Source organism: Bos indicus x Bos taurus, chromosome 21, assembly GCF_003369695.1.
Source record: "Bos indicus x Bos taurus breed Angus x Brahman F1 hybrid chromosome 21, Bos_hybrid_MaternalHap_v2.0, whole genome shotgun sequence".
Lineage (NCBI taxonomy): Eukaryota > Metazoa > Chordata > Mammalia > Artiodactyla > Bovidae > Bos > Bos indicus x Bos taurus.
Genome location: NC_040096.1, coordinates 4,376,790 through 4,404,168, shown reverse-complemented (window position 1 = coordinate 4,404,168; position 27,379 = coordinate 4,376,790). Strand labels below are relative to the sequence as shown.

Sequence of the window (27,379 nt, the reverse complement as noted above, 5' to 3'; positions counted from 1 at the left end):
GTTTTCTTCCTTCTATTCAGTTGAGTTGGTTCAGTCACTCAGTCTTGTCCGACTCTTTGCGGCCCCATGAATCGCAGCACGCCAGGCCTCCCTGTCCATCACAAACTCCCGGAGTTCACTCAGACTCACATCCATCGATGTGGTGATGCCATCCAGCCATCTCATCCTCGGCCGTCCCCTTCTTCTCCTGCCCCCAATCCCTCCCAGCATCAGAGTCTTTTTCAATCAGTCAACTCTTTGCATGAGGTGGCCAAAGACATGGACTTTCAGCTTCAGCATCATTCCTTTCAAAGAAATCCCAGGGCTGATCTCCTTCAGAATGGACTGGTTGGATCTCCTTGCAGTCCAAGGGACTCTCAAGAGTCTTATCCAACACCACAGTTCAGAAGCATCAATTCTTCAGTGCTCAGCCTTCTTCACAGTCCAACTCTCACATCCATACATGACCCCTGGAAAAACCAGAGCCTTGACTAGACGGACCTTTGTTGGCAAAGTAATGTCTCTGCTTTTGAATATGCTATCTAGGTTGGTCATAACTTTCCTTCCAAGGAGTAAGCGTCTTTTAATTTCATGGCTGCAATCACCATCTGCAGTGATTTTGGAGCCCCCAAAAATAAAGTCTGACACTGTTTGCCCATCTATTTCCCATGAAGTGATGGGACCAGATGCCATGATCTTCATTTTCTGAATGTTGAGCTTTAAGCCAACTTTTTCACTCTCCTCTTTCACTTTCATCAAGAGGCTTTTGAGTTCCTCTTCACTTTCTGCCATAAGGGTGGTGTCATCTGCATATCTGAGGTTATTGATATTTCTCCCGGCAATCTTGATTCCAGCTTGTGTTTCTTCCAGTCCAGCATTTCTCATGATGTACTCTGCATATAAGTTAAATAAGCAGGGTGACAATATACAACCTTGACGTACTCCTTTTCCTATTTGGAACCAGTCTGTTGTTCCATGTCCAGTTCTAACTGTTGCTTCCTGACCTGCATACAGATTTCTCAAGAGACAGGCCAGATGGTCTGGTATTCCCATCTCTTTCAGAATTTTCCACAGTTTATTGGGATCCACATAGGCAGAGGCTTTGGCATAGTCAATAAAGCAGAAATAGATGTTTTTCTGGAACTCTCTTGCTTTTTCCATGATCCAGCGGATGTTGGCAATTTGATCTCTGTTCCTCTGCCTTTTCTAAAACCAGCTTGAACATCAGGAAGTTCACGGTTCATGTATTGCTGAAGCCTGGCTTGGAGAATTTTGAGCATTACTTTACTAGCATGTGAGATGAGTGCAATTGTGAGGTAGTTTGAGCATTCTTTGGCATTGCCTTTCTTTGGGATTGGAATGAAAACTGACCTTTTCCAGTCTTGTGGCCACTGCTGAGTTTTCCAAATTTGCTGACGTATTGACTGCAGCACTTTCACAGCATCATCTTTCAGGATTTGAAATAGCTCAACTGGAATTCTATCACCTCCACTAGCTTTGTTCGTAGTGATGCTTTCTAAGGCCCATTTGACTTCACATTCCAGGATGTCTGGCTCTAGATGAGTGATCACACCATCATGATTATCTGGGTCGTGAAGATCTTTTTTGTACAGTTCTTCTGTGTATTCCTGCCACCTCTGCTTAATATCTTCTGCTTCTGTTAGGTCCATACCATTTCTGTCCTTTATCGAGCCCATCTTTGCATGAACTGTTCCCTTGGTATCTGTAATTTTCTTGAAGAGATCTCTAGTCTTTCCCATTCTGTTGTTTTCCTCTATTTCTTTGCATTGATCCCTGAGGAAGGCTTTCTTATCTCTCCTTGCTATTCTTTGGAACTCTGCATTCTGATGCTTATATCTTTCCTTTTCTCCTTTGCTTTTCCCTTCTCTTCTTTTCACAGCTATTTGTAAGGCCTCCACAGACAGCCATTTTGCTTTTTTGCATTTCTTTTCCATGGGGATGGTCTTGATCTCTGTCTCCTGTACAATGTCACGAACCTCATTCCATAGTTCATCAGGCACTCTATCAGATCTAGTCCCTTAAATCTATTTCTCACTTCCACTGTATAATCATAAGGGATTTGATTTAGGTTATACGTGAATGGTCTAGTGGTTTTCCCTACTTTCTTCAATTTAAGTCTGAATTTGGCAATAAGGAGTTCATGATCTGAGCCACAGTCAGCTCCTGGTCTTGTTTTTGTTGACTGTATAGAGCTTCTCCATCTTTGGCTGCAAAGAATATAATCAGTCTGATTTCTGTGTTGACCATCTGGTGATGTCCATGTGTAGAGTCTTCTCTTGTGTTGTTGGAAGAGGGTGTTTGTTATGACCAGTGCATTTTCTTAGCAAAACTCTATTAGTCTTTGCCCTGCTTCATTCCATATTCCAAGACCAAATTTGCCTGTTACTCCAGGTGTTTCTTGACTTCCTACTTTTGCATTCCAGTCCCCTATAATGAAAAGGACATCTTTTTTAGGTGTTAGTTCTAAAAGGTCTTGTAGGTCTTCATAGAACCGTTCAACTTCAGCTTCTTCAGTGTTACTGGTTGGGGCATAGACTTGGATTACTGTGATATTGAATGGTTTGCCTTGGAAACGAACAGAGATCATTCTGTCATTTTTGAGATGGCATCCAAGTACTGCATTTCGGACTCTTGTTAACCATGATGGCTACTCCATTTCTTCTGAGGGATACCTGCCCGCAGTAGTAGATATAATGGTCATCTGATTTAAATTCACCCATTCCATCCATTTTAGTTCACTGATTCCTAGAATGTCGACATTCACTCTTGCCATCTCTTGTTTGACCACTTCCAATTTGCCTTGATTCATGGACCTGACATTCCAGGTTCCTATGCAATATTGCTCTTTACAGCATCAGACCTTGCTGCTATCACCAGTCATATCCACAGCTGGGTATTCTTTTTGCTTTGGGTCCATCCCTTCATTCTTTCTGGAGTTATTTCTCCACTGATCTCCAGTAGCATAGTGGGCACCTACTGACCTGGGGAGTTCCTCTTTCAGTATCCTATCATTTTGCCTTTTCATACTGTTCATGGGGTTCTCAAGGCAAGAATACTGAAGTGGTTTGCCATTCCCTTCTCCAGTGGACCACATTCTGTCAGACCTCTCCACCATGCCCGCCCGTCTTGGGTTGCCCCATGGGCATGACTTAGTTTCACTGAGTTAGACAAGGCTGTTAATAATAGTTAATTTTATGTCTCATTATTTAGGTTATAAGATACCAAAGGATAAGTGAACAGTACTCAAAAACTTCATGTTCTCTTCTGGAGAAAGTGTTAGCATGTTTTGGGTTGTAGGTATGTTACATACATGTGTGCTCACTCGTGTCTGTCTCTTGGTGACCCCATGGACTGTAGCCCACCAGGCTCCATTGTTCATGGGATTCTCTAGGCAAGAATACTCGAGTGGATTGTCATTTCCTCCTCCAGGGGATCTTCCTGATGCAGGGATTAAACCTGTGTCTCTTGCATTGCAGGTGGATTCTTTACTCCTCTGCCACCTGGGAAGCCTCTGTAGGTAGGTTAGTTGTATCATACACATCTCTTTAAACCATATTTATTTAATCTCCAAATAAAGACAGTAACAAAGTTACTAAAATGTAGGTATGTTAGTTGCATCATTTTAGGCAGATATACAACTTTGTTACTGTCTTTATTTGGAGATTAAATACGGTATAAGAGATGTACATGGGTGCCAAATTGATGAGGGGAAGACTGTAAGCAGCATTGTGATTTGTCAGCTTGGTTAGGCTACTGCCCCCAATTATTTAATCAGACAGGCATAAAGGAATTTGTAGGCATAATTAAAATCCCTAATCAGTTGATTCAAGTTAAGGACATTTTACTCAGTGGGCCTTGATCTAATCAGGTGTAAAGCCCTGAAAAATATGTTGAAACTTTCTGGAGAGAGACAGAAACTGAGAAAGAGAAAAGATTCCCACCTGTGGGCAACATCCTCGCCCAATGTCCCTGGAGTCCCAGCCTGCTCCTGACGGTCCCTTCCTAATGGCCCGCTCTGCAGACTTTGAACTTGCCTAGCCAGGTCCCGCAGTGTGTGAGCAATACCGATGTATGTCAGTCACACACATCTATATATTTATAAATCTATATCTGTACCTCTTATAGGTTTTCTTCTCTGGTTTATTGCTGAAGAATATAAAATCATGTCAAAGGGGTCACAAAAATATTCAAACTACTTCCTCTAACAGCCAGTGCTCAGGAGTTCAGAAGAGTGGTTTCCAATGACCAGAATCTGCCTTACCTTTGCCTCTTTGATGCCCAGATACTTTGCTAAGAAAACCCCTCCATACAATCAGGATCTATTGACTCACTCCTGTAAGCAAAAACAACAGGTGGGGAAAGTGGGAAATATTTCTTTTCCCTTATCTTATTTACCATGTGAAAATTTTAGGATGTTGAAGATTTGGTATAGTTTCTAGTAAAGCATGGAACTTCCAGGAAGAAATTAAGATTAGAAATTAACCATTTTAAATGTGAGGTATTCTCAAGGCCAAGACACGGTCAGTAGCTGTATGCAACAAAGAAAATAGCCAAGCTTTTCTTAAAGAGTTCCCATAGCCCACATTCTCACCTTTTGTCATGTGGAGTCAAGAAAAAAAAAAAAATTCTGATTCAAACTATGCTTTTTAAATGGCTTAAAATAGCAATGGGACATAGTGGAATTTAAAATTAACTCATTTGAAAGTAAGGTGCACGTTTTCTGAAATACCCCAGTTCAAACTCGTCTAAAAAAGGTGCTGCAGACAAAGTCTGTAGGGTTAGCATTAGCAGAGGGATTGGGAACTGTAGGAACTCAATAGTGGATTCCCAGCTCAAGGCAGAATGAACACAAGTCTGAATTTGCTTAAGTCAGTTTTGATTTATGCCTGTTTTCATGGTGTAATTATCAGTCTTGAGTCCTCTTATAAGTGTCCTAGTTTGAACAATCAATTCCTAATTTACTCCCGTCATGTTTTGAGAACGTACTTGATATGATTTTAATCTTTTAAAGTGTATTTAGATTTCTTCCATGGCTCAGAACGCGCCCTATCCTGGAGAACAGCACTGGTGCACCTGTAAAGAAGGTGTGTGTATTCTGCTGTTGCTGGGTAGAATGTTCTGTTAATAGCAGGGAAGTCAGATTGGCCAGTGGTGCTCTTCCTGTCTTCTGGCTCCTTGCTGAATTTCTGTCCGGTTGCCCTATTAGTTATTGAGAGTGGAGGAGCATTAATGTTTTCAACTATTATTGTTGAAATGTCTATTTCTCCTTTCAGTTCTGTCATTTTTTGCTTCATATATTTTGGGACTCTGTCCTTAGGTGTGGATCTGTTTTGAATTTTTAGATGTTCCTGATGAACTAACTGATGGTTTTATTGCTATAAAATGTCCTTTTTGTCTCTAGTAATACTTTTATATTTAAGTTGTGTTTTTTTTAATACCAGTATAATCATTCCAGCAGTCTTTTGGTTTCTGTATGCATACATGGTGTATCTTTTTCATCTTTATGCTTTCAACCTATTTGTGCCTTTGAATCTGAAATCTGTCTCTTATTGACAGCCTACAGGGGGATCATTTTGAAAAATTTAGTCTGACTATCTCTACCTTTTGATTGGACTACCAAATGCATTTTTAACATAATCATTGATACGATTGAATTACATCTCCTGTTTTGCTTTTTGTTTCCTCATATCTTCTTTGTTCCTGTGTTATTCTTTTTCCGCTAGATATTTTCTAGGGCACCACTTAAATTTCTTTGTTGGATTCTTTACTCTTTTTTGATTTTACTTGTTTTCTTAGAGCATGGGGATTAAACATGCATCTTACCTAAAAACAACATAGTTCAGATTATTATTAATTTAGTTTGAAAAGTATACATAAATTTTGTTCCAATATAGGGCTCTGTCCTTCCCCCATCGTGATATTATTACCTTACAAATTTTTGCTTATAAACTCAACAATACAGTTTTATAATGATTGTTTCAAATAACTACCTTTTAAAATGAGCTGAGAACTATTTAAAAATATATTCATATTTTCTATTATATTTTCTTACATAAATACTTTTATGGGTTTTCTTTCTTTGTATGGATTCAAGTACCATCTAACATTTATTTTCCACCTGAAATACTTCCTTTGATATTTCTTGTTGAATAGGTCTATTGTAGATTAATTGCTCCATTTTTATTTACCCAGGAATGTCTTTACTTCAGTTGCCTTTTGGAAGGATAATTTTGCTTGATATAGAAGTTTTTTTTAATATTTATTTAGTTTTGACTGTGTCAGACCTTAGTTGTGGTGCGAGGGCTCTTCCTTGGCATTCAGACTCCAGAGCACGTGGGCTCTGTAGTTGCTGCACACAGGCAGTTGTGGTAGGCTCTCGAGTTGTGGTGTGCAGGCTCAGTAGCTGCAGTGAATGGGCTTAGTTGCTCTACGGCATGTGGGATCTTTGTTCCCATCAGGGGTGGAACCTGTGTCCCCTGCATGGTTCTTACTCACTGGACCACCAGGGAAGTCCCTAGAAACTTTGACTATTATTCTTCAGTATTTTTCTTCTTTACCTCTTTTCTCCTGCTGCTGCTGATGCTGCTGCTGCTGTCACTTCAGTCGTGTCCGACTCTTTGCGACCCCAGGGGCTGCAGCCCACCAGGCTCCTCCGTCCATGGGAGTTTCCAGACAAGAGTACTGGAGTGGGGTGCCAGTGCCTTCTCCTTTCTCCTTCTAGGACTCATTAATCTTTCACACACATTGATCTATTTGATGGTGTTTTACACGTATCTTGCAAATCCCCAGGTGCACAGTGGTAAAGAATCTGCCTGCCAACGCAGGAGACGTGAGAGATGTGGGTTTGATCCCTGCGTCCAGAAGATCCCCTGGAGAAGGAAATGGCAACCCTCTCCAGTATTCTTGCCTGGGGAATCCCATGGACAGAGGAGCCTGGTGGGCTATGGTCCATGGGGTTCCAAAAGAGTTGTACACGACTTAGTGGCTAAACAACAACACTGAATATTTCAGTTACTGTACTTTTAAACTACAGAGTTTCTAGTTGGTTCTTTTTAAAAGTTATTTCTCTTTATTGCTGTTATCTATTTTGTGAGGCATTGCTGTCCTACTTTTCTTTAGGTTTTTTATTTTATTTTTTAATTTTTAATTTTTTTTAAAATTTGAACACCAGAAACATTTTGTGTTGAGGTATAGCCAATTAACAATGTTGTGATAGTTTCAGGTTAACAGTGAAGGGACTCAACCATACCTATTCATGTATCCATTCTTCCCCAGACCCCGATCCCATCCAGGCTGGCACATAACATTGAGCAGAGTTCCATGTGCTAAACAATAGTTTTTGTTGGTTATCCATTTTAAGTGTAACAGTGCATACATGACCTTGGTGTCCTTTAGTTCTTTGAACATATATATAAAAGCTGATTTAAAGGCTGCCTACTATGCTGAACATCTGAGTATCCCAAGGCTAGTTTCTTTGGATCGTTTTGTTTCCTATACATAGGCTATACTTCCCTGCTTCTCACAGTATTTGTTGAAAACTGGGCATACTAACATATTTTAGTAACTTTGAAATCCAGTCACCCCTCCCTTCTGCTCTGCTGGTTGTTCTTGTATTTTTTTATTATTGAAAACTAGAATTTTTTTTTTTTTTGCTATTGTTTAGTAATTTCCCTTGACCAGTGTTTGTATTTCCTGTAGTATGAACTTCAATTTTGTTTAATTTTTAGTTTTGGCTTTGTAGGTGTCTTCCCTGGATCAGCATAGCTCTCTGTGCTCTTTCTTTACTGTTCATGCAGCCCTGAACATGCACACAGATTTCCAGATCTAGCAATGTGTAAGAGGTTTTCATAGTCCACTATGGACATGTGAATCCCTACACTATCTTTTTAAATTTTTGGCTGGACTCTTTTTAGCCCCAGCTTACATCACAGCCCTAGGAACCTGCGCAATTTACCTTCCCTAACTGCTACTGATTTTTATTGTTGTCAACACCACCCTGGGAATGAAGCTTTTCTGTGGAGCTGCAAGTCAGGTCAAAATTGGCTGCTGGTCTCCACAGGACCACACAAGCAAGTGGCAGGAAGAGGGGAGTATCCCCGAGTTAAAGTGTCATAGACTCCACTGCTCTCATTGAGGGTCAGTAGTTTTCTTCAATAAACACTTTTAATTTGTTGTGTGCCTTTAGCTAAATATCCAGAGTTCTGAAATGGTTGCTTTAATAATCTTGCCAGGGTTGTCACTGCGTTTTGAGGAGAGATGATTTACTGAGGTGCTTGCTTCACCTCTGCATAGTAAATTATATGGTCATTTACCTAAAGCATCTTCCTGCTACTCAGGCCAAGCCAATTGTTGCTGTTTGGGCGGGGGCGGGGGGTGGGGTGGGGGTGGTGTTCCCAGTGTTGTTATGTGGAATATGAATAGGTTATGGACGGAGGAGCCTGGTAGGCGTCCATGGGGTCACTAAGAGTCGGACAGGACTGAGCGACTTCACTTTCACTTTTCACTTTCATGCATTGGAGAAGGAAATGGCAACCCACTCCAGTATCCTTGCTTGGAAAATCCCAGGGACAGAGGAGCCTGTTGGGCTGCCGTCTATAGGGTCGCACAGAGTCGGACACGACTGACGCGACTTAGCAGCAGCAGCAGCAGCAGCAGCAGCAAAAATCTCAAAAGTTTTATTTTATAAACTCTTACAGACATATTTTCCTTGGGTGGAATACAACAACCCCTACCCAAAGAGATTTCATCACATCCAGTCCACCCACTTTCCGGTATTCTTTCCCTTCATCAATTTACTGTCACTGAGCACCTGTCACTGGCCTGGAATAGTGTTCCCTGCTAGGGAGACAACACAAAGAATACAGAATAAATTAGACTTAAATTACTATATTGAGTCAATTAAACTAATTTCAAATTTTCCTTTTTAAAAAATTTTATTTTATTTTCAATTGGAGGATAACTGCTTTACAATATTGTGATGGTTTCTGCCATATATCAACATGAATCAGCCATAGGTATACATGTGTCCCCTCCCTCCTGAACCTCCTTCCCACCTTCTTTCCCATCCCATCCCCTCTAGGTTGTCACAGAGAACAGATTTTCCTTTTAAGGCTGTTCACTGGAAAATGTAGTATCTGATATTTGGCTTTTTGTTGTTGTGCAGAAGCTTAGTCGTGTCCAATTCTGTGACCCCATGGACTGCAGCATGCCAGTCTTCCCTGTCCTTCACCATCTCCCAGAGCTTGCTCAGACTCATGTCCATTGAGTCAGTGATGCCATCCCACCATCTTTCTCCTTCACTTGTCTTTCAACTTGACTTCAGAAAAATTAAGGAAAACCGTTTCTTCAGACTCAATGGCAACCCACTCCAGTACTCTTGCCTGGAAAATTCCATGGACGGAGGAGCCTGGTAGGCTTCAGTCCATGGAGTCACGAAGAGTCAGACACGACTGACCGACTTCATTTTTACTTTTCACTTTCATGCACTGGAGAAGGAAATGGCAACCCACTCCAGTGTTCTTGCCTGGAGAATCCCAGGGACGGCAGAGCCTGGTGGCCTGCCATCTATGGGGTCGCACAGAGTCGAACACGACTGAAGTGACTTAGCAGCAGCAGCAAGCAGTAAATATTTTTCAATCACGAGTTTTCATAAAGAACCCACGCTCATTTTAAAACAAGCTACAGAGCCATTTAGATTGGAGTTGAGATATCTATTGAAAATGGTATCAACAGATAATCATGTAAATCTTTGATGAAATGAACCTTTTTGCACACTTCAAAAGCATTACCTTACATCACTGCAAACCTGGCAAGTAATTGCAATGATCAGAGTAATTCATATTCAAATATTCACCATGTTTGTTTATAGTGTTGATAGTCCCAGATGTGCTAGTATTGTAGAAGAGACATTAAGAATAATTTTTTAATATTTAAAATACTGTTTTCACTGACAGAACTATAGCATTTCCAATTAAAAAAAAATAAAGTTCTTTTGTGATTTGAAGCTAGTTCTTACAGTGGAGCTGTATTACTTGGAGACTCTGTGTCATCATAGTTCTGCTTTCTCCTTGAGCAGACACCACCCCCGACTCCAGTCACCTTAATCATTTGCACGGGTGCTCGGCAAGGAGCAATCACATCCAGACACTGGGTTCTAGTCAGTCAGTGCTTCTCTCTCTTTGCTCCCTGCAGCCTTGCTCGTTCCTCTCTCTCTCTCTCTCTCTGTCAGGTGAGGAGAGTGCTACCATGACAGGTCTATTCTATCAAGAGGAGTTTCTAAGATAACAGAAGCACAGAAATCTTATATAAGAAGGAATAGACTTAAAGGTCACATTTTCAGTATAAAAAAATATTCTCCAGAGTATTCGTAATAGATAATCAGATAATCATTCAAACAGTGCTTAAAGCAAGATTTTCCAATTTAGATTACATTTTTGTTCTAAATCACCTTCCACCTGGAAGCAATTGCATGGTGTTGTGAAGTCAAATTTAGAAAATATGAGAATTGAAATATATTTTCTCCTAATATTTGATAAGATTTGAGCCAATGGATTATCCTCTTTGAGCTTCAGTATTCTAACTGACTTGATGGACATGAGTTTGAGCAAGCTTCAGGAGTTGGTGATGGACAGGGAAGCCTGGAGTGCTGCAGTTCACGGGGTCACAAAGAGTCAGACATGACTGAGAGACTGAACTGAACTGATCCTTATTTGTAAAATAGAGATTTCTCATTTACCTTACCTATTTCCCCTAACTTATCCCAAAGGAGACACAGAGCCTTATTCCTAAAGCATCAACATAACAAATATATTAGGAGATTTACATAATCCTTGCCAATATTCCCCTCATCCTTCATCCTGGGTAAGGAGCAGTGGCTGTGCTTTTCTGGACCAGCCGTGAAGAGATACCCCATGTCCAAGGTAAGAGAAACCCAAGTAGGTGTTGCAAGAGGGCATCAGAAGGTAAACACACTGAAACCATAATCACAGAAAACTAGTCAATCTAATCACACTAGGACCACAGCCTTGTCTAACTCAATGAAACTAAGCCATGCCCGTGGGGCCACCCAAGACAGGCGAGCATGGTGGAGAGGTCTGACACAATGTGGTCCACTGCAGAAGGGAATGGAAAACCACTTCAGTATTCTTGCCTTGAGAACCCCATGAACACTATGAAAAGGCAAAATGATAGGATACTGAAAGAGGAACTCCCCAGGTCAGTAGGTGCCCAATATGCCACTGGAGATCAGTGGAGAAATAACTCCGGAAAGAAAGAAGGGATGGAGCCAAAGCAAAAACAATACCCAGCTGTGGATATGACTGGTGATAGAAGCAAGGTCCGATGCTGTAAACAGCAATATTGGTAGGAACCTGGAATGTCAGGTCCATGAATCAAGGCAAATTGGAAGTGGTCAAACAAGAGATGGCAAGAGTGAACATCAACATTCTAGGAATCAGCGAACTAAAATGGACTGGAATGGGTGAATTTACCTCAGATGACCATTATATCTACTACTGCGGGCAGGAATCCCTCAAAAGAAATGGAGTAGACATCATGGTCAACAAAACAGTTCAAAATGCAGTACTTGAATGCAATCTCAAAAATGACAGAATGATCTCTGTTCGTTTCCAAGGCAAACCATTCAATATCACAGTAATCCAAGTCAATGCCCCAACCAGTAATGCTGAAGAAGCTGAAGTTGAATGGTTCTATGAAGACCCACAAGACTTTTTAGAACTAACAACCCCAAAAGATGTCCTTTTCATTATAGGGGACTGGAATGCAAAAGTAGGAAGTCAAGAAACACCTGAAGTAACAGGCAAATTTGGCCTTGGAATACGGAATGAAGCAAGGCAAAGACTAATAGAGTTTTGCCAAGAAAATGCACTGGTCATAGCAAATACCCTCTTCCAACAATACAAGAGAAGACTCTACACATGGACATCACCAGATGGTCAACACCGAAATCAGATTGATTATATTCTTTGCAGCCAAAGATGGAGAAGCTCTATACAGTCAACAAAAACAAGACCAGGAGCTGACTGTGGCTCAGATCATGAACTCCTTGTTGCCAAATTCAGACTTAAATTGAAGAAAGTAGGGAAAAACACTAGACCATTCAGGTATGACCTAAATCAAATCCCTTATGATTATACAGTGGAAGTGAGAAATAGATTTAAGGACCTAGATCTGATAGATAGAGTGCCTGATCAACTATGGAATGAGGTTCGTGACATTGTACAAGAGACAAGGATCAAGACCATCCCCATGGAAAAGAAATGCAAAAAAGCAAAATGGCTGTCTGTAGAGGCCTTACAAATAGCTGTGAAAAGAAGAGAAGGGAAAAGCAAAGGCGAAAAGGAAAGATATAAGCATCTGAATGAAGGGTTCCAAAGAATAGCAAGGAGAGATAAGAAAGCCTTCTTCAGGGATCAATGCAAAGAAATAGAGGAAAACAACAGAATGGGAAAGACTACAGATCTCTTCAAGAAAATTACAGATACCAAGGGAACATTTCAATCAAAGATGGGCTCGATAAAGGACAGAAATGGTATGGACCTAACAGAAGCAGAAGATATATTAAACAGAGGTGGCAGGAATACACAGGAAAACTGTACAAAAAAGATCTTCACGACCAAAATAATCACGATGGTGTGATCACTGACCTAGAGCCAGACATCCTGGAATGTGAAGTCAAGTGGGCCTTAGAAAGCATCACTACAAACAAAGCTAGTGGAGGTGATGGAATTCCAGTTGAGCTATTTCAAATCCTGAAAGATGATGCTGTGAAAGCGCTGCACTCAATACGCCAGCAAATTTGGAAAACTCAGCAGTGGCCACAAGACTGGAAAAGGTCAGTTTTCATTCCAATCCCAAAGAAAGGCAATGCCAAAGAATGCTCAAACTACCTCACAATTGCACTCATCTCACACACTAGTAAAATAATGCTCAAAATTCTCCAAGCCAGGCTTCAGCAACACGTGAACAGTGCACTTCCAGATGTTCAAGCTGGTTTTAGAAAAGGCAGAGGAACCAGAGATCAAATTGCCAACATCTGCTGGGTCATTGTAAAAGCAAGAGAATTCCAGGAAAACATCTATTTCTGCTTTATTGACTGTGTTAAAACCTTTGACTGTGTGGATCACAATAAACTGTGGAAAATTCTTCAAGAGATGGGAATACCAGACCACCTGACCTGCCTCTTGAGAAACCTGTATGCAGGTCAGGAAGCAACAGTTAGAACTGGACATGGAACAACGGTCTGGCTCCAAATAGGAAAAGTAGTATGTCAAGGCTGTATATTGTCACCTTGCTTATTTAATTTCTATGCAGAGTACATCATGAGAAATGCTGGACTGGAAGAAGCACAAGCTGGAATCAAGATTGCCGGGAGAAATATCAATAACCTCAGATATGCAGATGACACCACCCTTATGGCAGAAAGTGAAGAGCAACTAAAAGGCCTCTTGATGAAAGTGAAAGTGGAGAGTGAAAAAGTTGGCTTAAAGCTCAACATTCAGAAGACAAAGATCATGGCATCTGGTCCCATCACTTCATGGAAAATAGATGGGGAAACAGTGGAAACAATGTCAGATTCTTTTTGGGGCTCCAAAATCACTGCAGATGGTGACTGCAGCCTTGAAATTAAAAGATGCTTACTCCTTGGAAGGAAAGTTATGACCAACCTAGATAGCATATTCAAAAGCAGAGACATTACTTTGCCAACAAAGGCCCGGCTAGTCAAGGCTATGGTTTTTCCAGGGGTCATGTATGGATGTGAGAGTTGGACTGTGAAGAAAGCTGAGCACTGAAGAATTGATGCTTTTGAACTGTGGTGTTGGAGAAGATTGTTGAAAGTCCCTTGGACTGCAAGGAGATCCAACCAGTCCATTCTGAAGGAGATCAGCCCTGGGATTTCTTTGGAAGGAATGATGCTAAAGCTGAAACTCCAGTACTTTGGCCACCTCATGCGAAGAGTTGACTCATTGTAAAAGACTCTGATGCTGGGAGGGATTGGGGGCAGGAGGAGAAGGGGACGATAGAGGATGAGATGGCTGGATGGCATCACTGACTTGATGGATGTGAGTCTGAGTGAACTCCGGGAGTTGGTGATGGACAGGGAGGCCTGGCGTGTCGCGATTCATGGGGTTGCAAAGATTCGGACACGACTGAGTGACTGAACTGAACTGCCAATATTCAATGCGAAGTGTTGCTGTACCATTTTAATTTAGATAGTTTCTCTAGAAATGTCTGAACCAAATTGTTGTACATAAGCATTTAGGTCAACTTTCACCACAGCCTGCCCTAAATAGACCCATCTCTTACTGAGAAAGAGAGAAGTAATACTGCTGCTGCTGCTGCTAAGTTGCTTCAGTCGTGTCCGACTCTGTGCGACCCCATGGAGGGCAGCCCACCAGGCTCCCCCATACCGGGGAATCTCCAGGCAAGAACACTGGAGTGCGTTGCCACTTCTTCTTCAGTGCATGAAAGTGAAAAGTGAAAGTAAAGTCGCTCAGTTGTGTCTCTGAGCAACCCCATGGACTGCAGCCTACCTGGCTCCTCCGTCCACGGGGTTTTCCAGGCAACAGTACAGGAGTGGGTTCCCATTGCCTTCTCCGGAAGTAATACTGATTGCTGACTTATTAGAATATTCTTTGTATTTATGGTGATGTCAAAAGAGATATGTTAAATACTCTGGTTCTAAAAGTAGGGCAGTGTAATTTATAATCATTTTCAAAATTTTTATCTCCTACCTTATTATCATTTTCCCAAGGTGATTCGTCATTGTATCCTCATTAAAAATAACAAACACTGAAATATCTATAATACAAAATTAACAGAAAACTAATGTGATCTTTTTCACTAAATTTTGCTCACATTTAAGGCTGAGCAGCATATAAATGCAGCAGTATCCTCAAATTGGAATTCCCCTAGCAGGGTTCTGATGGTTTCCTGTAACAAAGGCTAGAATTTGTCAAGAAAATTAATGCAACCTAATGTGGAAGATAACATTTCCCGTTAGGATTGAGATGTTTAAAGTGAGTTCTTGTGTGTAGCCTTTTAGATCCAACCTATACTATATTTTTCTCCAAACTACAATGCAAAGCTAAAATGTGAAGACTACATAAACAAATATAAATAAACAGTAAATAAAAACAAAGTTGCACAGTCAGCATCAGATTTGCCTTTGGTTTTTGCTGATTTTGTGCTGTAGTACAATGGAAAATGAAAATGAAAGTGAAAGTCTCTCAGTCGTGTCTGATTCTTTGTGACCCCATGGACTGCAGCATGCCAGGCCTCCATGTCCATCACCAACACCCAGAGCTTGCTCAAACTCATGTCCATTGAGTCGGTGATGCCATTCAACCATCTCATCCTCTATCGTCCCCTTCTCTTCCTGCCTTGAATCTTTCCCAGCATCAGGGGTCTTTTCCAATGAGTCAGTTCTTCGCATCAGGTGGCCAAAGCTGGAGTTTCAGCTTTAGCATCAGTCCTTCCAATGAATGTTCAGGACTGATCTCCTTTAGGATGGACTGGTTTGATCTCCTTGTAGTCCAAGGGACTCTCAAGAGTCTTCTCCAACACCACAGTTCAAAAGCATCAATTCTTCAATGCTCAGCTTTCCTTATGGTCCAACTTTCACATCCATAAATCCATAGAGGAAAATATAATACTTGATCTTGAATCCTGTGGAAAGATTTCTCAGAATAGTACTTGGGAGTTTTCAGTGAGTGGATGCTATAGGCATTTATATAGTTATTCAAGATAAAGGACTTCTGAATATGTGCTTATATGTGTGTCCATGGCCATGACCATATCTGTGTCCATCAAACATGCTGAGGTGTATCAGTTTTTAAGAACTAAGTTCCATGAAGTAGTCAGTTTAGGCAGGAATAACTTACTCCTTGGAAGGAAAGTGATGACCAACCTAGACAGCATAGCAGAGACATTACTTTGTCAACAAAGGTTCATCTAGTCAAGGCTAGGGTTTTTCCAGTAGTTATGTATGGATGTGAGAGTTGGACTAGAAAGAAAGCTGAGTGCCGAAGAACTGATGCTTTTGAACTGTGGTGTTGGAGAAGAGTCTTGAGAGTCCCTTGGACTGCAAGGAGATCCAACCAATCCATCCTAAAGGAGATCAGTCCTGGATGTTCATTGAAAGGACTGATGTTGAAGCTGCAAGTCCAATACTTTGGCCACCTGATATGAAGAACTGACTCATTTGAAAAGACCCTGATGCTGGGAAAGATTGAGGGCAGGAGGAGAAGGGGACAATAGAGGATGAGATGGTTGGATGGCATCACTGATTCAATGGACATGAGTTTGGGTAAACTCTGGGAGTTTGTGATTGACAAGGACGCCTGGCATGCTGTAGTCCATGGGGTCACAAAGAGTTGACAAGACTGAGTCACTGAACTGAACTTTGATACCATTTGCTAATGGTCATAAAATCCCTTGAGAGGAAAAAGAAACAGTTTCTTTCACACATGTTATCACTCTAACAGTAAGTAGATGGTCTACATGCAGTTCTTTGTATCACTCTTCACAAACAGCAAAAGGAAAGGTATGGAGGACTGAGCAGTAACCTTACCTTCAGGGAGGACTCTATTGAGCAGAGACCAGTGGAGCACTGTATCATGGAGATGTATGTGACAGAAAGAACTTCTGGTTCCACCTATTCACCTCATTGTGGTTGAAGTCAGCTTTCTCTTTACATGCTACCCAGAAGAATCAGACTAGAGCAGAGATGAACAGCTAAGTAAGAGGCTTTCTTCCCGAGCACTTTCATGATGGGTTTCCTTTATATCATCTTTAGAAAATGAGTCAGTACACCCACCAAAATTAGAAATATTTTCAGAAAATGACATATTTTCCACAAGATCAGTTTCATTTTTATTTTTTAATGAACATTTAAGGTTCATATACAAAAGCTAACAGAGCAATAAGTCAATCATGAAATAACATACAGGGAAATAAAATGGAAAATAACTCATTTACAATTTCTCACCACTGAAGCACTATACTCTGGCCGCAGTGAATTGTGGTCAGTGTTCCAGACAGTGTATGCTCAGGTCAGATGCCAAGACTGTCATCACACTACTTTTTAAGATCTTTTCTGTCTTGGTCATTGTTCAGTTAGTCAGTGGGGGGTGGGTGGTCAGAGGGAGAGAAGTATGTTTCATTCCCACTCCACCAAAAAAAAAAATTTTTAAGCAGTTAAATTTTTCCTTGGGGAAATATTTTATCTGTTAATCTAACATACTATCTGCTTCTATTATTAAATGTCTGCATAAATATTTATTTTATTTCTTAACATAAGATCATGCAGTAGTTTTAATTTCAGAGCAATTAAATTCTTTAATTTCAAAGAATTATCAAAGGCAATTAGTTTGTACATAAATGCCCACAGTTGAATTTTTCAATGCAAAATGTGCTCTTTGTGATATCTGTTTCTTGTGAGAGTTGGTCAAGTAATAATCATGGAGCATTTCCTAAAATATTTATTTGCTGGGAAAATTTGTATGAAATGACATCTGAAGTATAAAAAACATTGTTAGGTAACACTTGGAACAGTTAAAAATATACTTGTTTGTAAACTCTCAGTGTAAGGTGCTGAGCATCTGAGTGTCAGTGCCATTTCTCCTGTTTTTCTAGAAAGTGGCTTGATTTATTTATCAATGTGTCATCTCTGAAACATCTGACATTATATATAGAAACATCAAGGCAATATTATTTGTACATATAATTAAACATGCAAAAATTTCCTGAAAGATAGTGCCCAGATAAGGGAGGCCCCCCGAGTTCAACCTCTCCTTGGTGCCCGTCACTGACGTATGGCTCTCTTGGAGTTTGGGAGCATGAAAGCTCATTTTGGAGAGGTAGCCCCTTTAATCACTGGCTCCCTATTCAAATACGTTGCCCAGTAGACTAGGTTGAAAGTGCCAAACAGAAGTGGGAATATAATTCGGGACATTTTGTCAATCTTGCTGATGCTGTTGTAAGTCTTTTTGTTTTCAGAAGCCTTGTCTTCAGGTTTTACTGAGGCTGAAGAGGCATTTGTGGTCCCTGCAGGGGTCTGCTCCTTTGGGATGTTCGGGGGGTGGGTCATCTTCCCAGTAGTATAAGCGTTTGTTGACTTATTTATTGTAAGCTCACGCTCCTTTTTCTGCAAAATACAAGAAGAATGTAAGGGCATGATGTTTGCAAGCAACTATCAGTTCTCAAAAGAGACAGAGACAGAGAGGGGGATCAGCTTATCCCTGGCAGAGGACAGCCTTCCACAGACTTCTAGGCTTAGAACCCCATGTGGCCAGTCTTGGATGTGAAATGCTAGAACAGGTAGAATAGTTTATGGTAGAAAAGTTAGGAAATGGTTCCCTTTGGTGCGGTGAGGACAGGAATGGACTGGGAAGGGGGACAGTGGCCTTCTGGAGTGTGACGACGTGCTCTGTCGTCATAGGGATTTGGGTTATACAGGTGAGCATGTTCGTCAAACCTTCTCAAGATACAGGTGAGCATGTTCGTCAAACCTTCTCAAGGGTACACTTAGAGTTTGTGCACGTCATACTATGTAAATTTTTGCTTCAAAAGAATCAAACAATAAACAAATATTGAACTCTAATTAGTGATATGCTTGCTGAATTATTTAGTGGGAAATGCATTATTTACTTTGAATCCATCAAGAATTAAGAAGCATTGACAGACTGAGGATGGCTGGATGGATGAATGGATAGATAGATGTTCAGTTCAGTTCAGTCGCTCAGTTGTGTCTGACTCTTTGCGACCCCATGAATCGCGACACGCCAGGCCTCCCTGTCCATCACCAACTCCCGAAGTTCACTCAGACTCATGTCCATCGAGTCAGTGATGCCATCCAGCCATCTCATCCTCTGTCATCCCCTTTTCCTCCTGCCTCCAATCCCTCCCAGCATCAGAGTCTTTTCCAATGAATCAACTCTTCGCATGAGGTGGCCAAAGTACTGGAGTTTCAGCTTTAGCATCATTCCTTCCAAAGAAATCCCAGGGCTGATCTCCTTTACAATGGACTGCTTGGATCTCCTTGCAGTCCAAGGGACTCTCAAGAGTCTTCTCCAACACCACAGTTCAAAAGCATCAATTCTTCGGCGCTCAGCTTTCTTCACAGTCCAACTCTCACATCCATACATGACCCCTGGAAAAACCATAGCCTTGACTAGACAGACCTTTGTTGGCAAAGTAATGTCTCTCCTTTTGAATATGCTATCTAGGTTGGTCATAACTTTCCTTCCAAGGAGTAAGCGTCTTTTGATTTCATGGCTGCAGCCACCATCTGTAGTGATTTTGGAGCCCCAAAAAATAAAGTCTGACACTGTTTGCACTGTTTCTCCATCTATTTTCCATGAAGTGATGGGACCAGATGCCATGATCTTTGTCTTCTGAATGTTGAGCTTTAAGCCAACTTTTTCACTCTCCACTTTCACTTTCATCAAGAGGCCTTTTAGTTGCTCTTCACTTTCTGCCATAAGGGTGGTGTCATCTGCATATCTGAGGTTATTGATATTTCTCCCGGCAATCTTGATTCCAGCTTGTGTTTCTTCCAGTCCAGCATTTCTCATGATGTACTCTGCATATAAGTTAAATAAGCAGGGTGACAATACACAGCCTTGACGTACTCCTTTTCCTATTTGGAACCAGTCTGTTGTTCCATGTCCAGTTCTAACTGTTGCTTCCTGACCTGCATACAAATTTCTCAAGAGGCAGGTCAGGTGGTCTGGTATTCCCATCTCTAGGTAACATAAATGACAGATAGGTAGCGATGACACATGCATAGTAAAATGTTAATAGAAGAGGTTTTCATTGTGTAATTCCTCAACATTTCCACATGCTTGCAAATTCGCATGATAGAATGTTGGGGAAAATTCTGTTCTTTTACCAAGTTAACATAGTCTCATTGAATTAAATTTAGAAAAACACACGAATACATTAAAGATAATATATCACCATCTTGGTGATCAAGACAGAACACCATCAGCACTCCAGAAGGTCACCATGCCCCTTCCCAGCCCATTTGCATCCTCACCCCAACAAAAGGAACCACTATTCTGAGTTTTTATGCCATAAACTATTTTGCCGGTTCTAGAATTTCACATCCAAGACAGTATTACTCACAATAGCAAAGACTGGTAACAACAAGTATCCATCAATAGATGAATAGTTAAACAAAATGCACATATATGCGTGTATATATATATATATATGCATATACACACAGCTGAAGTGACTGATCATGAATATACATTTATACATACACACACACACATATATATATATATGAATGCTGTTTGGTCGCTAAGTTGTGTCCCACTCTTCTGCAGCCCCATGGACTGCAGCCCACCAGGCTCCCCTGTCCATGGGATTTCCCAGGCAGGAATACTGGAGTGGGTTGCCATTTCCTCCTCCAGGGCATCTTCCCAACTCAGGGATCGATCCTGTGTCTCCTACATTGCAGGTGGATTCTCTACTGCTGAGCCACCAGGGAAGCCTTATACTATATACACACACACATATACCACACACACACAATGAAATACTATTCAGCCATAAATCCTACAGGGATGGACTGTTTTAAGTGAAATAAATCAGAGAAATACCGTATGACTTCACTTATATGTAGGATCCAAATAAACAAAAAGCTGAACTCATAGATACAGCGAGCAGATTGGTGGTCAGCAGAGGTCAGGGTGGGGTGGGGAGCAAAGTGGATGAAGGTGGTCAAAAGGTACAAACTTCCAGCTTTAAAATAAATAAGATGAGGAAATGTAGTGCACAGCCTGGTGACTATAGTTTTAAAAAAGAAAAGCAAATATATTAATTATTAAAAATATGTGAAAGGTAAAAAGCAGAGAGGAAGGGCATGGAGAGGGAGCAGGAAGCAGTGGTGGAAAGCGAGGTTGAGCATGTGCACAGACCCAGGGAGCATGAGAACCCAGGCCCGCAGCGAGGATGACCATGAGCCTCAGAGCACAGCAAGGCCTGTGAGCAGCTGTGCAGCAGGGCTCTCTGCAGACCCAGTGGCTCCATGCGCACCTGTGCGGGGCTGCCACCAGCCTGACAGACTAGCTCTGTCAGTGTCTCGTGCAGCCTTCACGTCCTGGGGTAAGCAGGGCAGAGCACACACTGGAGGACAGCAGGGTGGTCTCAGGCGCAGGTGTCCTGCTCTGGGCAGGCGGGGCACAAGCCTTAGGACCGCCACAGTGGTTGGAGACGGGCCCCTGGTGCTCTGTCAGGGAAGACTTGCTGCCCAGCGCAGGGCGCAGAGGCCAGCAGACTGCTCCCTTCACAGTCAACCTGAACCTTTTTTCTGTACCCTTATGCAGGTGTTCACCCCTAAAAATTGCCTGGCACCCCCAACTCTGAAGACCCCAACAGGTAATGATGCCAAACAGTTTGGTGTTCAAGTTTTCTCTGCTTGTAAGTAAAAGCCAGTTCATGCAAAAAGAGTAATGATACACTTCCTCATTCATGCTCACCACCACGACTAAAGTAGGGCTTGCTGGCTGGGATGCCTGCAGATACCCTGATGCCTTCACTGGCCGAGGGCATGGGACCCCCTGCTCCACAACCTCTGGGGGCAACACACAGTCTTCCAGGAGATCAGTGCTAGTCTGGAGTGAGACAAGCTACTTTACCTCCAAGCCCTCCTCTCCCTTCTGGTCTGTGTTCAGACCTGTGATGAGTGGGAAGGACAGGGAGGCCACGTGCGGGAGAATGAGGTGGCTGACGATGATGACAGCCCACTATTTCAGGGCCGCTCCGCCTTCCTCCTAGGCTCACAGACACAAGCCTGATGGCCTCAGTTCCTGCTGCACCTCCCAGCTGGCTGTCCCACTCAAGGGGGCCACCTCCAGTCTACCATCACCAGGCCCATAGCAAACATTTACTTCCCTGCAACATGGTGCTGGGAAGCTCCTCTCCCCAGACTTCATATTTTTTGGGGTACGAACACCCCCATGGCTCTGCCTACTGGGACCCTTCAGTCAAGAGCCCCCAGTCCGACAGTCCCCTGCTTCTGCAGTGTTCTCCCAGCTCTCTGCCAACCACCGGCTCTGCTCAGCTGGCTCCTGCCCCCGTCACCTCCCACAGAAACACCCGTCTGGGAGCGTCATGCCTGTCAAGACCCTCACCTCCCCCGGCACCTCTCCCCACCCCTCCTGCCCTCAGGGGCCTGATACGGGCCCACTAGGCTTTCCTCCATCTTCATACAGGTGAGCTGGGCCTAGAAGCAGGTCTTTCTTGCATGACTGAAACCTCGGCGTGGGAGTGGATTCATGGTGCTTGAAAGTAGGAAAAATCCGATGGGCCAGGTCAAGTCAGAACTTTGGACTTTTCGTAAGAAAAGAACAGCTGTGTTGAATGAAAAAAGAGCTGTGCAGCTGTGGGTGCGCACCCCTGAGTGCCCTCAGCAGCAGAGTATCCAGGCGCCATCATGGGTCTGGGCTCCAGTCTCCAGTCTCCAGGAAGGCCCCAGGACTGCCCTCGTGATGATGTCCAAAGGACAGATGGAGTTTCACATTCAAGCCTGCTCTGGCAACTCTGGACTGCTCATCTCTCATCTCTCACTTGCTCATTTGTTTTATGTATGGTATAATTATCACTTTGCCACGTGCTATTTCTTTTCTCTTCCATGTATGTTATTTTCTTTTCCCCAAGGACCTCGTTCAAGTTGGAATGTTGCACAACCTTTTTCTTCAAATATTTTTTAGATTCAGGCACCAATCTCTTTCTATATACTCAGCACTTAATTGCTCTGCACAGAAAAATGCTTCCCAAGATAACTCTTGCCTCGTTTAAGCAAGCCAGATCATCCCATGAGTAGAATTAGGTGTGTTTGCTGTTGTGTTGCTTTCAATAATTCAAACGCTCCCTTTATGACCTTCAGCCACCTTGCAGAAGACACTGCATGGTGAAGTGGCAAAAGAATGAGCAGAACCATTGACTGTACAATTCAAAACTGGGTAAGTAGTCCCTGAACAGACAGAAGGTACTTCATCAAAAGTAATAGGCCTGAGGATAAACAAGCCCAAACCATTAACATGAAATCAGATCTTTCCCTTGAATGAAGCTAGTGATTGAAAATAAAGTTAAAACAGGACCTGTTATAAGACTTTGTAAGGTCTGTGAATATAAGGGAAGGAATCATTTTTCAGGGGAAGGGATGTAGGGAAGAGAAACACTTGGGCTTTTAGTTGGACATAAAGTCAGGCCCGTTTTCTTTGGAGTAAGGAGGAAAATGAAGTCAGTACCTTGATCTTGGCTGCTTCCAAGGCTTTTTTCCCATCCCAGGCCCAGCCTCTCTTTGTGAAATAGTTGACGGTAGCAAACTCGATCAGCGCAGAGAACACAAAAGCGTAACACACGGCTATGAACCAGTCCATGGCTGTTGCATAAGCCACTTTGGGCAGAGAGTTCCGGGCGCTGATGCTGAGGGTGGTCATGGTCAGCACCGTGGTCACCCCTGGTCAACAATAAGGGGAGGACAATGGAACAAGAGTCAGCTCTAGCAACGGACCCCAGGATAACACCTCTGCATGAGACAAAGACAGAAAGAAGCTGTCTCTCAGCCCAGGTCTCTCTCTATGATTCTCATAGCACAACACGTTCCTTTAAACACTGCTTAGTTTCCTTATCTTCTCAGTTGTCTCCGCTAGAATATGGATCGAGGCGGGCAGGGATTGGGTCTGATTTGTACACACACCCTGTGTCCCTGTTGTCCTGACCTGAGCCCTGCAGAGAGCGGATGCCCAACACAGATAAGTTAGAAGACTGGGGCATCTTTGTGTTCCTCAGAAAAGTCGAGCTGAGATGGGCAGGGATGTTCCCACGGCTCTGGGGAAGCACTTCACAAAGACTCACGGTGCCCCTGACAAACTGTGGGCTCCAGAAAACTCATAAAGCAGACTTGCTTTCACATGGACTAACGGAGCCTGCAGACTCCAAGGACCTGAGTGCAACAGAAGTACCACATCTGAATCTAGGTCTTGGCACGCCCTCTAAGAAAGAACTGGGTCACCTTGAGGCTGCTGTGTAAGATGCCTGTAGCCATCTGCCTTGTCTTTTAGGGAAATCTGCAGTGAGCATACAGCAAGTCTAGATCCTCAGAGGGAGCTGTTGAACCTTTACTGGGCGTCTGCTAGGGGCCAGCCCCTGATGTAAGCTACATTCTGGATGGGTGTCAATATTCACATTTGGCAGGTGAGGAGCTTAAAGATTTAAAAATAGTACTGCACTCAAATTCACCAGCTGGCAAATGAGAGCCAATACTAGACCCAGGTCTGCTGAACACTTACAGCCCATGTAGTTTCCACAAGCTCTGTCCTTCCTCTTAGCATAGTTTTGCTTGCATAAGGGTGCATGTCTATGCACGGGGTGTGAGTGCAATGCAGCTGTTCCAGTGGAACTGTGTGCCACCCTCCCCAAATTCAGAGGTCGAAGTCCTAATCTCTGGAACTCAGCATTACTTTCCAGATCTTACTTAGAAACATGGTGTTTACAGAAGTAATGAAGTTACAGTGAGGTTATTAGGGTAGGCCTTAATCCAATATGACTGGTATCTCTCTCTCTCTCACACACACACACACACAGGGAAAACCCCATGTGAAGCCCAGAATTATGCTGCCACATGCCAAGAAACTACCAGAAACTAGGAGAGAGGCCAGACGCAGAGCCTTCCTTCAGAGAAAACCAACTCTGCTGATTTGGGACTTGGAGCTTCCAGAACAGTTAACTCCAGGCAGTTAACTTCTATTGCTTAAGCCCTCAGTGGGAGGAACTGTACTAAGGCAGCCCCAGCAAACAGCATCAAAAGACTGTAATGTTGCTGGTGATCATAGCAGCTTAGTGTTCATTCAGTGTCATCCTTCAGAGATATTTACATACCCTCACCGAACATGGCACTGTGCATGGAATTGATGCTTAATAAGAAATCAGTGGTCACCTTTGATTTTTCTTAGAAATCCAGTTCATCATTGTGCTAGAGAGCAGTGCTCTGTGTATGACCTTAAACAGGCTTCTTTTGTCTCCTTGAGTCTTTTAACATCCTAACACTAGTTGAAAATCTCTACGAGGAAGCAGACTGGAATACAAGGCATCCTCCAAACTAAATTTTTTTCCTTGTCCACCTACTAATGTTCTCCTAAAGAGCTGGGGGAACACTGTCTAGCCACAAGCCAACCCCCACACCTTCCTGATGCTAAATCAGAGGAGGCAGACGAAGCATGCGGTTGGAGGCAAAGAGGTGGTTGCACAGAAGCAGTCCTGGGCCCTTCCTGGAAATCTCCAGGATCTCCGGCTTCTTCCACCTACAGGAGTTTTGGCAGGAAATGCAGGGCACCTTTCCTTCTTTGGAAGAAAAAGTACAGTAGGAAGAGCCGAGGTGGGAACAGTACTTGACAGTTTAGAAAGATGTGAATATCCATTACAACTGACCCATAAAATTACTTTTAATGTTGAATTTGATGAAATGAGCTCCCAAGTAAGAGTAAAACATTGGATCATGTCTGCTGTGTCAAGGTACTAGCTAGCTAGATCTGGCTAAACTTGATTTATGTCTCAGGGATGTCAGATAATATTCTAGATTCTTATCATACATATGTGTACATATTCACACATATCATACATGCATATATCTCATATATGTGTTTATTTATACATTTGTTGTTCTTGCTCAGTCGCTCAGTTGTTTCCGAATTTCTGTGGTCCCATGGACTTTAGTCTGCCAGGCTCTTTTGTAAAAATACTGTAGCAAAATCTCATGTAAGACAGATTGCTGGAAATTTTAAAAACACTGTCCTGACCTGCCCCTCCCCCCAAAAAGAGAAAAAAAAATAACAGGCTACTGGTGAAAGGCTTTTCAGGAGGGAAACGATGATCAAATTGCTCTGAAACTTGGTTCAGAAAGCAGCCCTAAATCTAGTCTTTAAGACTGAATTTGTTTTCAAGGTCACAGAATAGACAGGCAGCTCTAGGCTGTTGTTTTCTGCGATGTTAGACTAGGCAGAACACAGTCTGCAGGCTGGGTTAGGCACACTCACCAAACACTGTCCTGGCAGGAACTGATTCTCGGTTCAGCCAAAAGGACACTTGTGACAAGATCACGGTCATGATGCAGGGGAGGTAGGTCTGGATGACAAAGTAGCCAATCTTCCTCTTCAGATGGAAATGAGCTGTCATGATTGTGTATTCACCTGCAAATAAGCAAATCAGTGCAGTCAGCCACCTAAAGGAATCCCTGTGCTTCCTGCCCTGGTCACCGTCTCCTCGGGAGCTCCCTTCTCCCCACCTTTCCTCTGCACAAGCGTTCAATTGTGTTCTTTGGGTGAAGGAGAGGCTGGTTGTTTTGTTAAGTCTCCTGACTCCCGGCCTCTGAAGAGCCTCTGCGGGGGGATGCTTTTCTGGGGAAAATCAGATTTGTGTGTTTTCCTAATCCCTGGTTACAATCTGTGCCACTCTCCACCTGCCCCCCTCAGTGCTACTGCCCTCAGGATTTCAGGATTTAGCCTCTCTACATATAACTCAGGACATCACAGAGCCCTGTCGCGGGTGGAGGGTTTTTCCTCACTTCCCAGCCAGAGAGGGCTGGCAGGGGCGGTGGGCTTCCAGGCCCCCACAGGCTCAGTGCCCCGCCTCGGCTGGGGGGTGAGAAGCAGCAGACCCAGGAGGCGGCGGGTCCTGACTGCGCCGAGCCCCCACGCCTTCCAGGGACAGCGAGGGCATCTCTTCGGCGATGCCCCAGTGCCTTCTCTGGATCTGCCTGGTGGTGTGGGAGGCGGGCGCCGACCTTCCCCTCATTGCGGAGAATGACGCTGCACTGACGGTGAACTGGTAAGGAGCCAAGGTGGCTACATGGGCAGTGGGGTGAGATGGGCTCCTTTGCTGCAAGAGTCTGCCTATCCCTGGGGAGACGGGAAGGATGCTTCCAGACGTGAAGGCACAGCTGAGTTGATCTGAGGACAAGAGTCCTTTGACTGATTGGAAGAATCAGACGGTGTGGTCAGCGAGTCTGGCAGAACCATGGATGTGGGTGGAGGGTCGGGGGGCCTCTGCTGAAGTGGACCCCAGATGGGCCATCTGTTTGAGGGTGGTCAGACTGCAGCATGGGCTCAGTGTTGAGGCGTTTGAGACTGGTTAAAGCGTGGATGCTTGCTGTTGGAATCAAAGCCCAGCGCTCAGTAAGGTCAGCTGCGGATGTGTCCCTAGGTGCCTTTCCTCACAGCATGAATTAAGATCATGTGTGGCAAAACCTGCTCCCTACAGAAGAGGAGACCACAATTCCTGCAGGGCCGAGAGCCACCACGCCCTCCCCACAGCCCCAGGCAGGCAAGAGGAGGGACTGGGCTCCGTC

At 43.2% G+C, this 27,379-nt stretch overlaps 1 protein-coding gene across 7 annotated transcripts in view; it reads right to left on the bottom strand.

The window, feature by feature from the left end:
• Positions 1–16,869: 16,869 nt before the first annotated feature.
• GABRA5 (gamma-aminobutyric acid type A receptor alpha5 subunit) overlaps positions 16,870–27,379 on the bottom strand; it is a 92,798-nt gene continuing 82,288 nt past the window's right edge. For 6 of the 7 annotated variants that reach the window (XM_027520821.1, XM_027520820.1, XM_027520816.1 and 3 more), the window contains 3 exons: positions 26,070–26,222; positions 23,283–23,494; positions 16,881–18,166 (listed from right to left, as the gene is read on the bottom strand). In XM_027520821.1, the coding sequence (XP_027376622.1) occupies positions 17,867–18,166; positions 23,283–23,494; positions 26,070–26,222 (665 nt within the window). In that variant the 3' untranslated portion in view covers positions 16,881–17,866. Of the gene's footprint in view, positions 18,167–23,282; positions 23,495–26,069; positions 26,223–27,379 lie in introns of all 7 variants that reach the window. The other variant, XM_027520819.1, reaches the window with a different exon arrangement.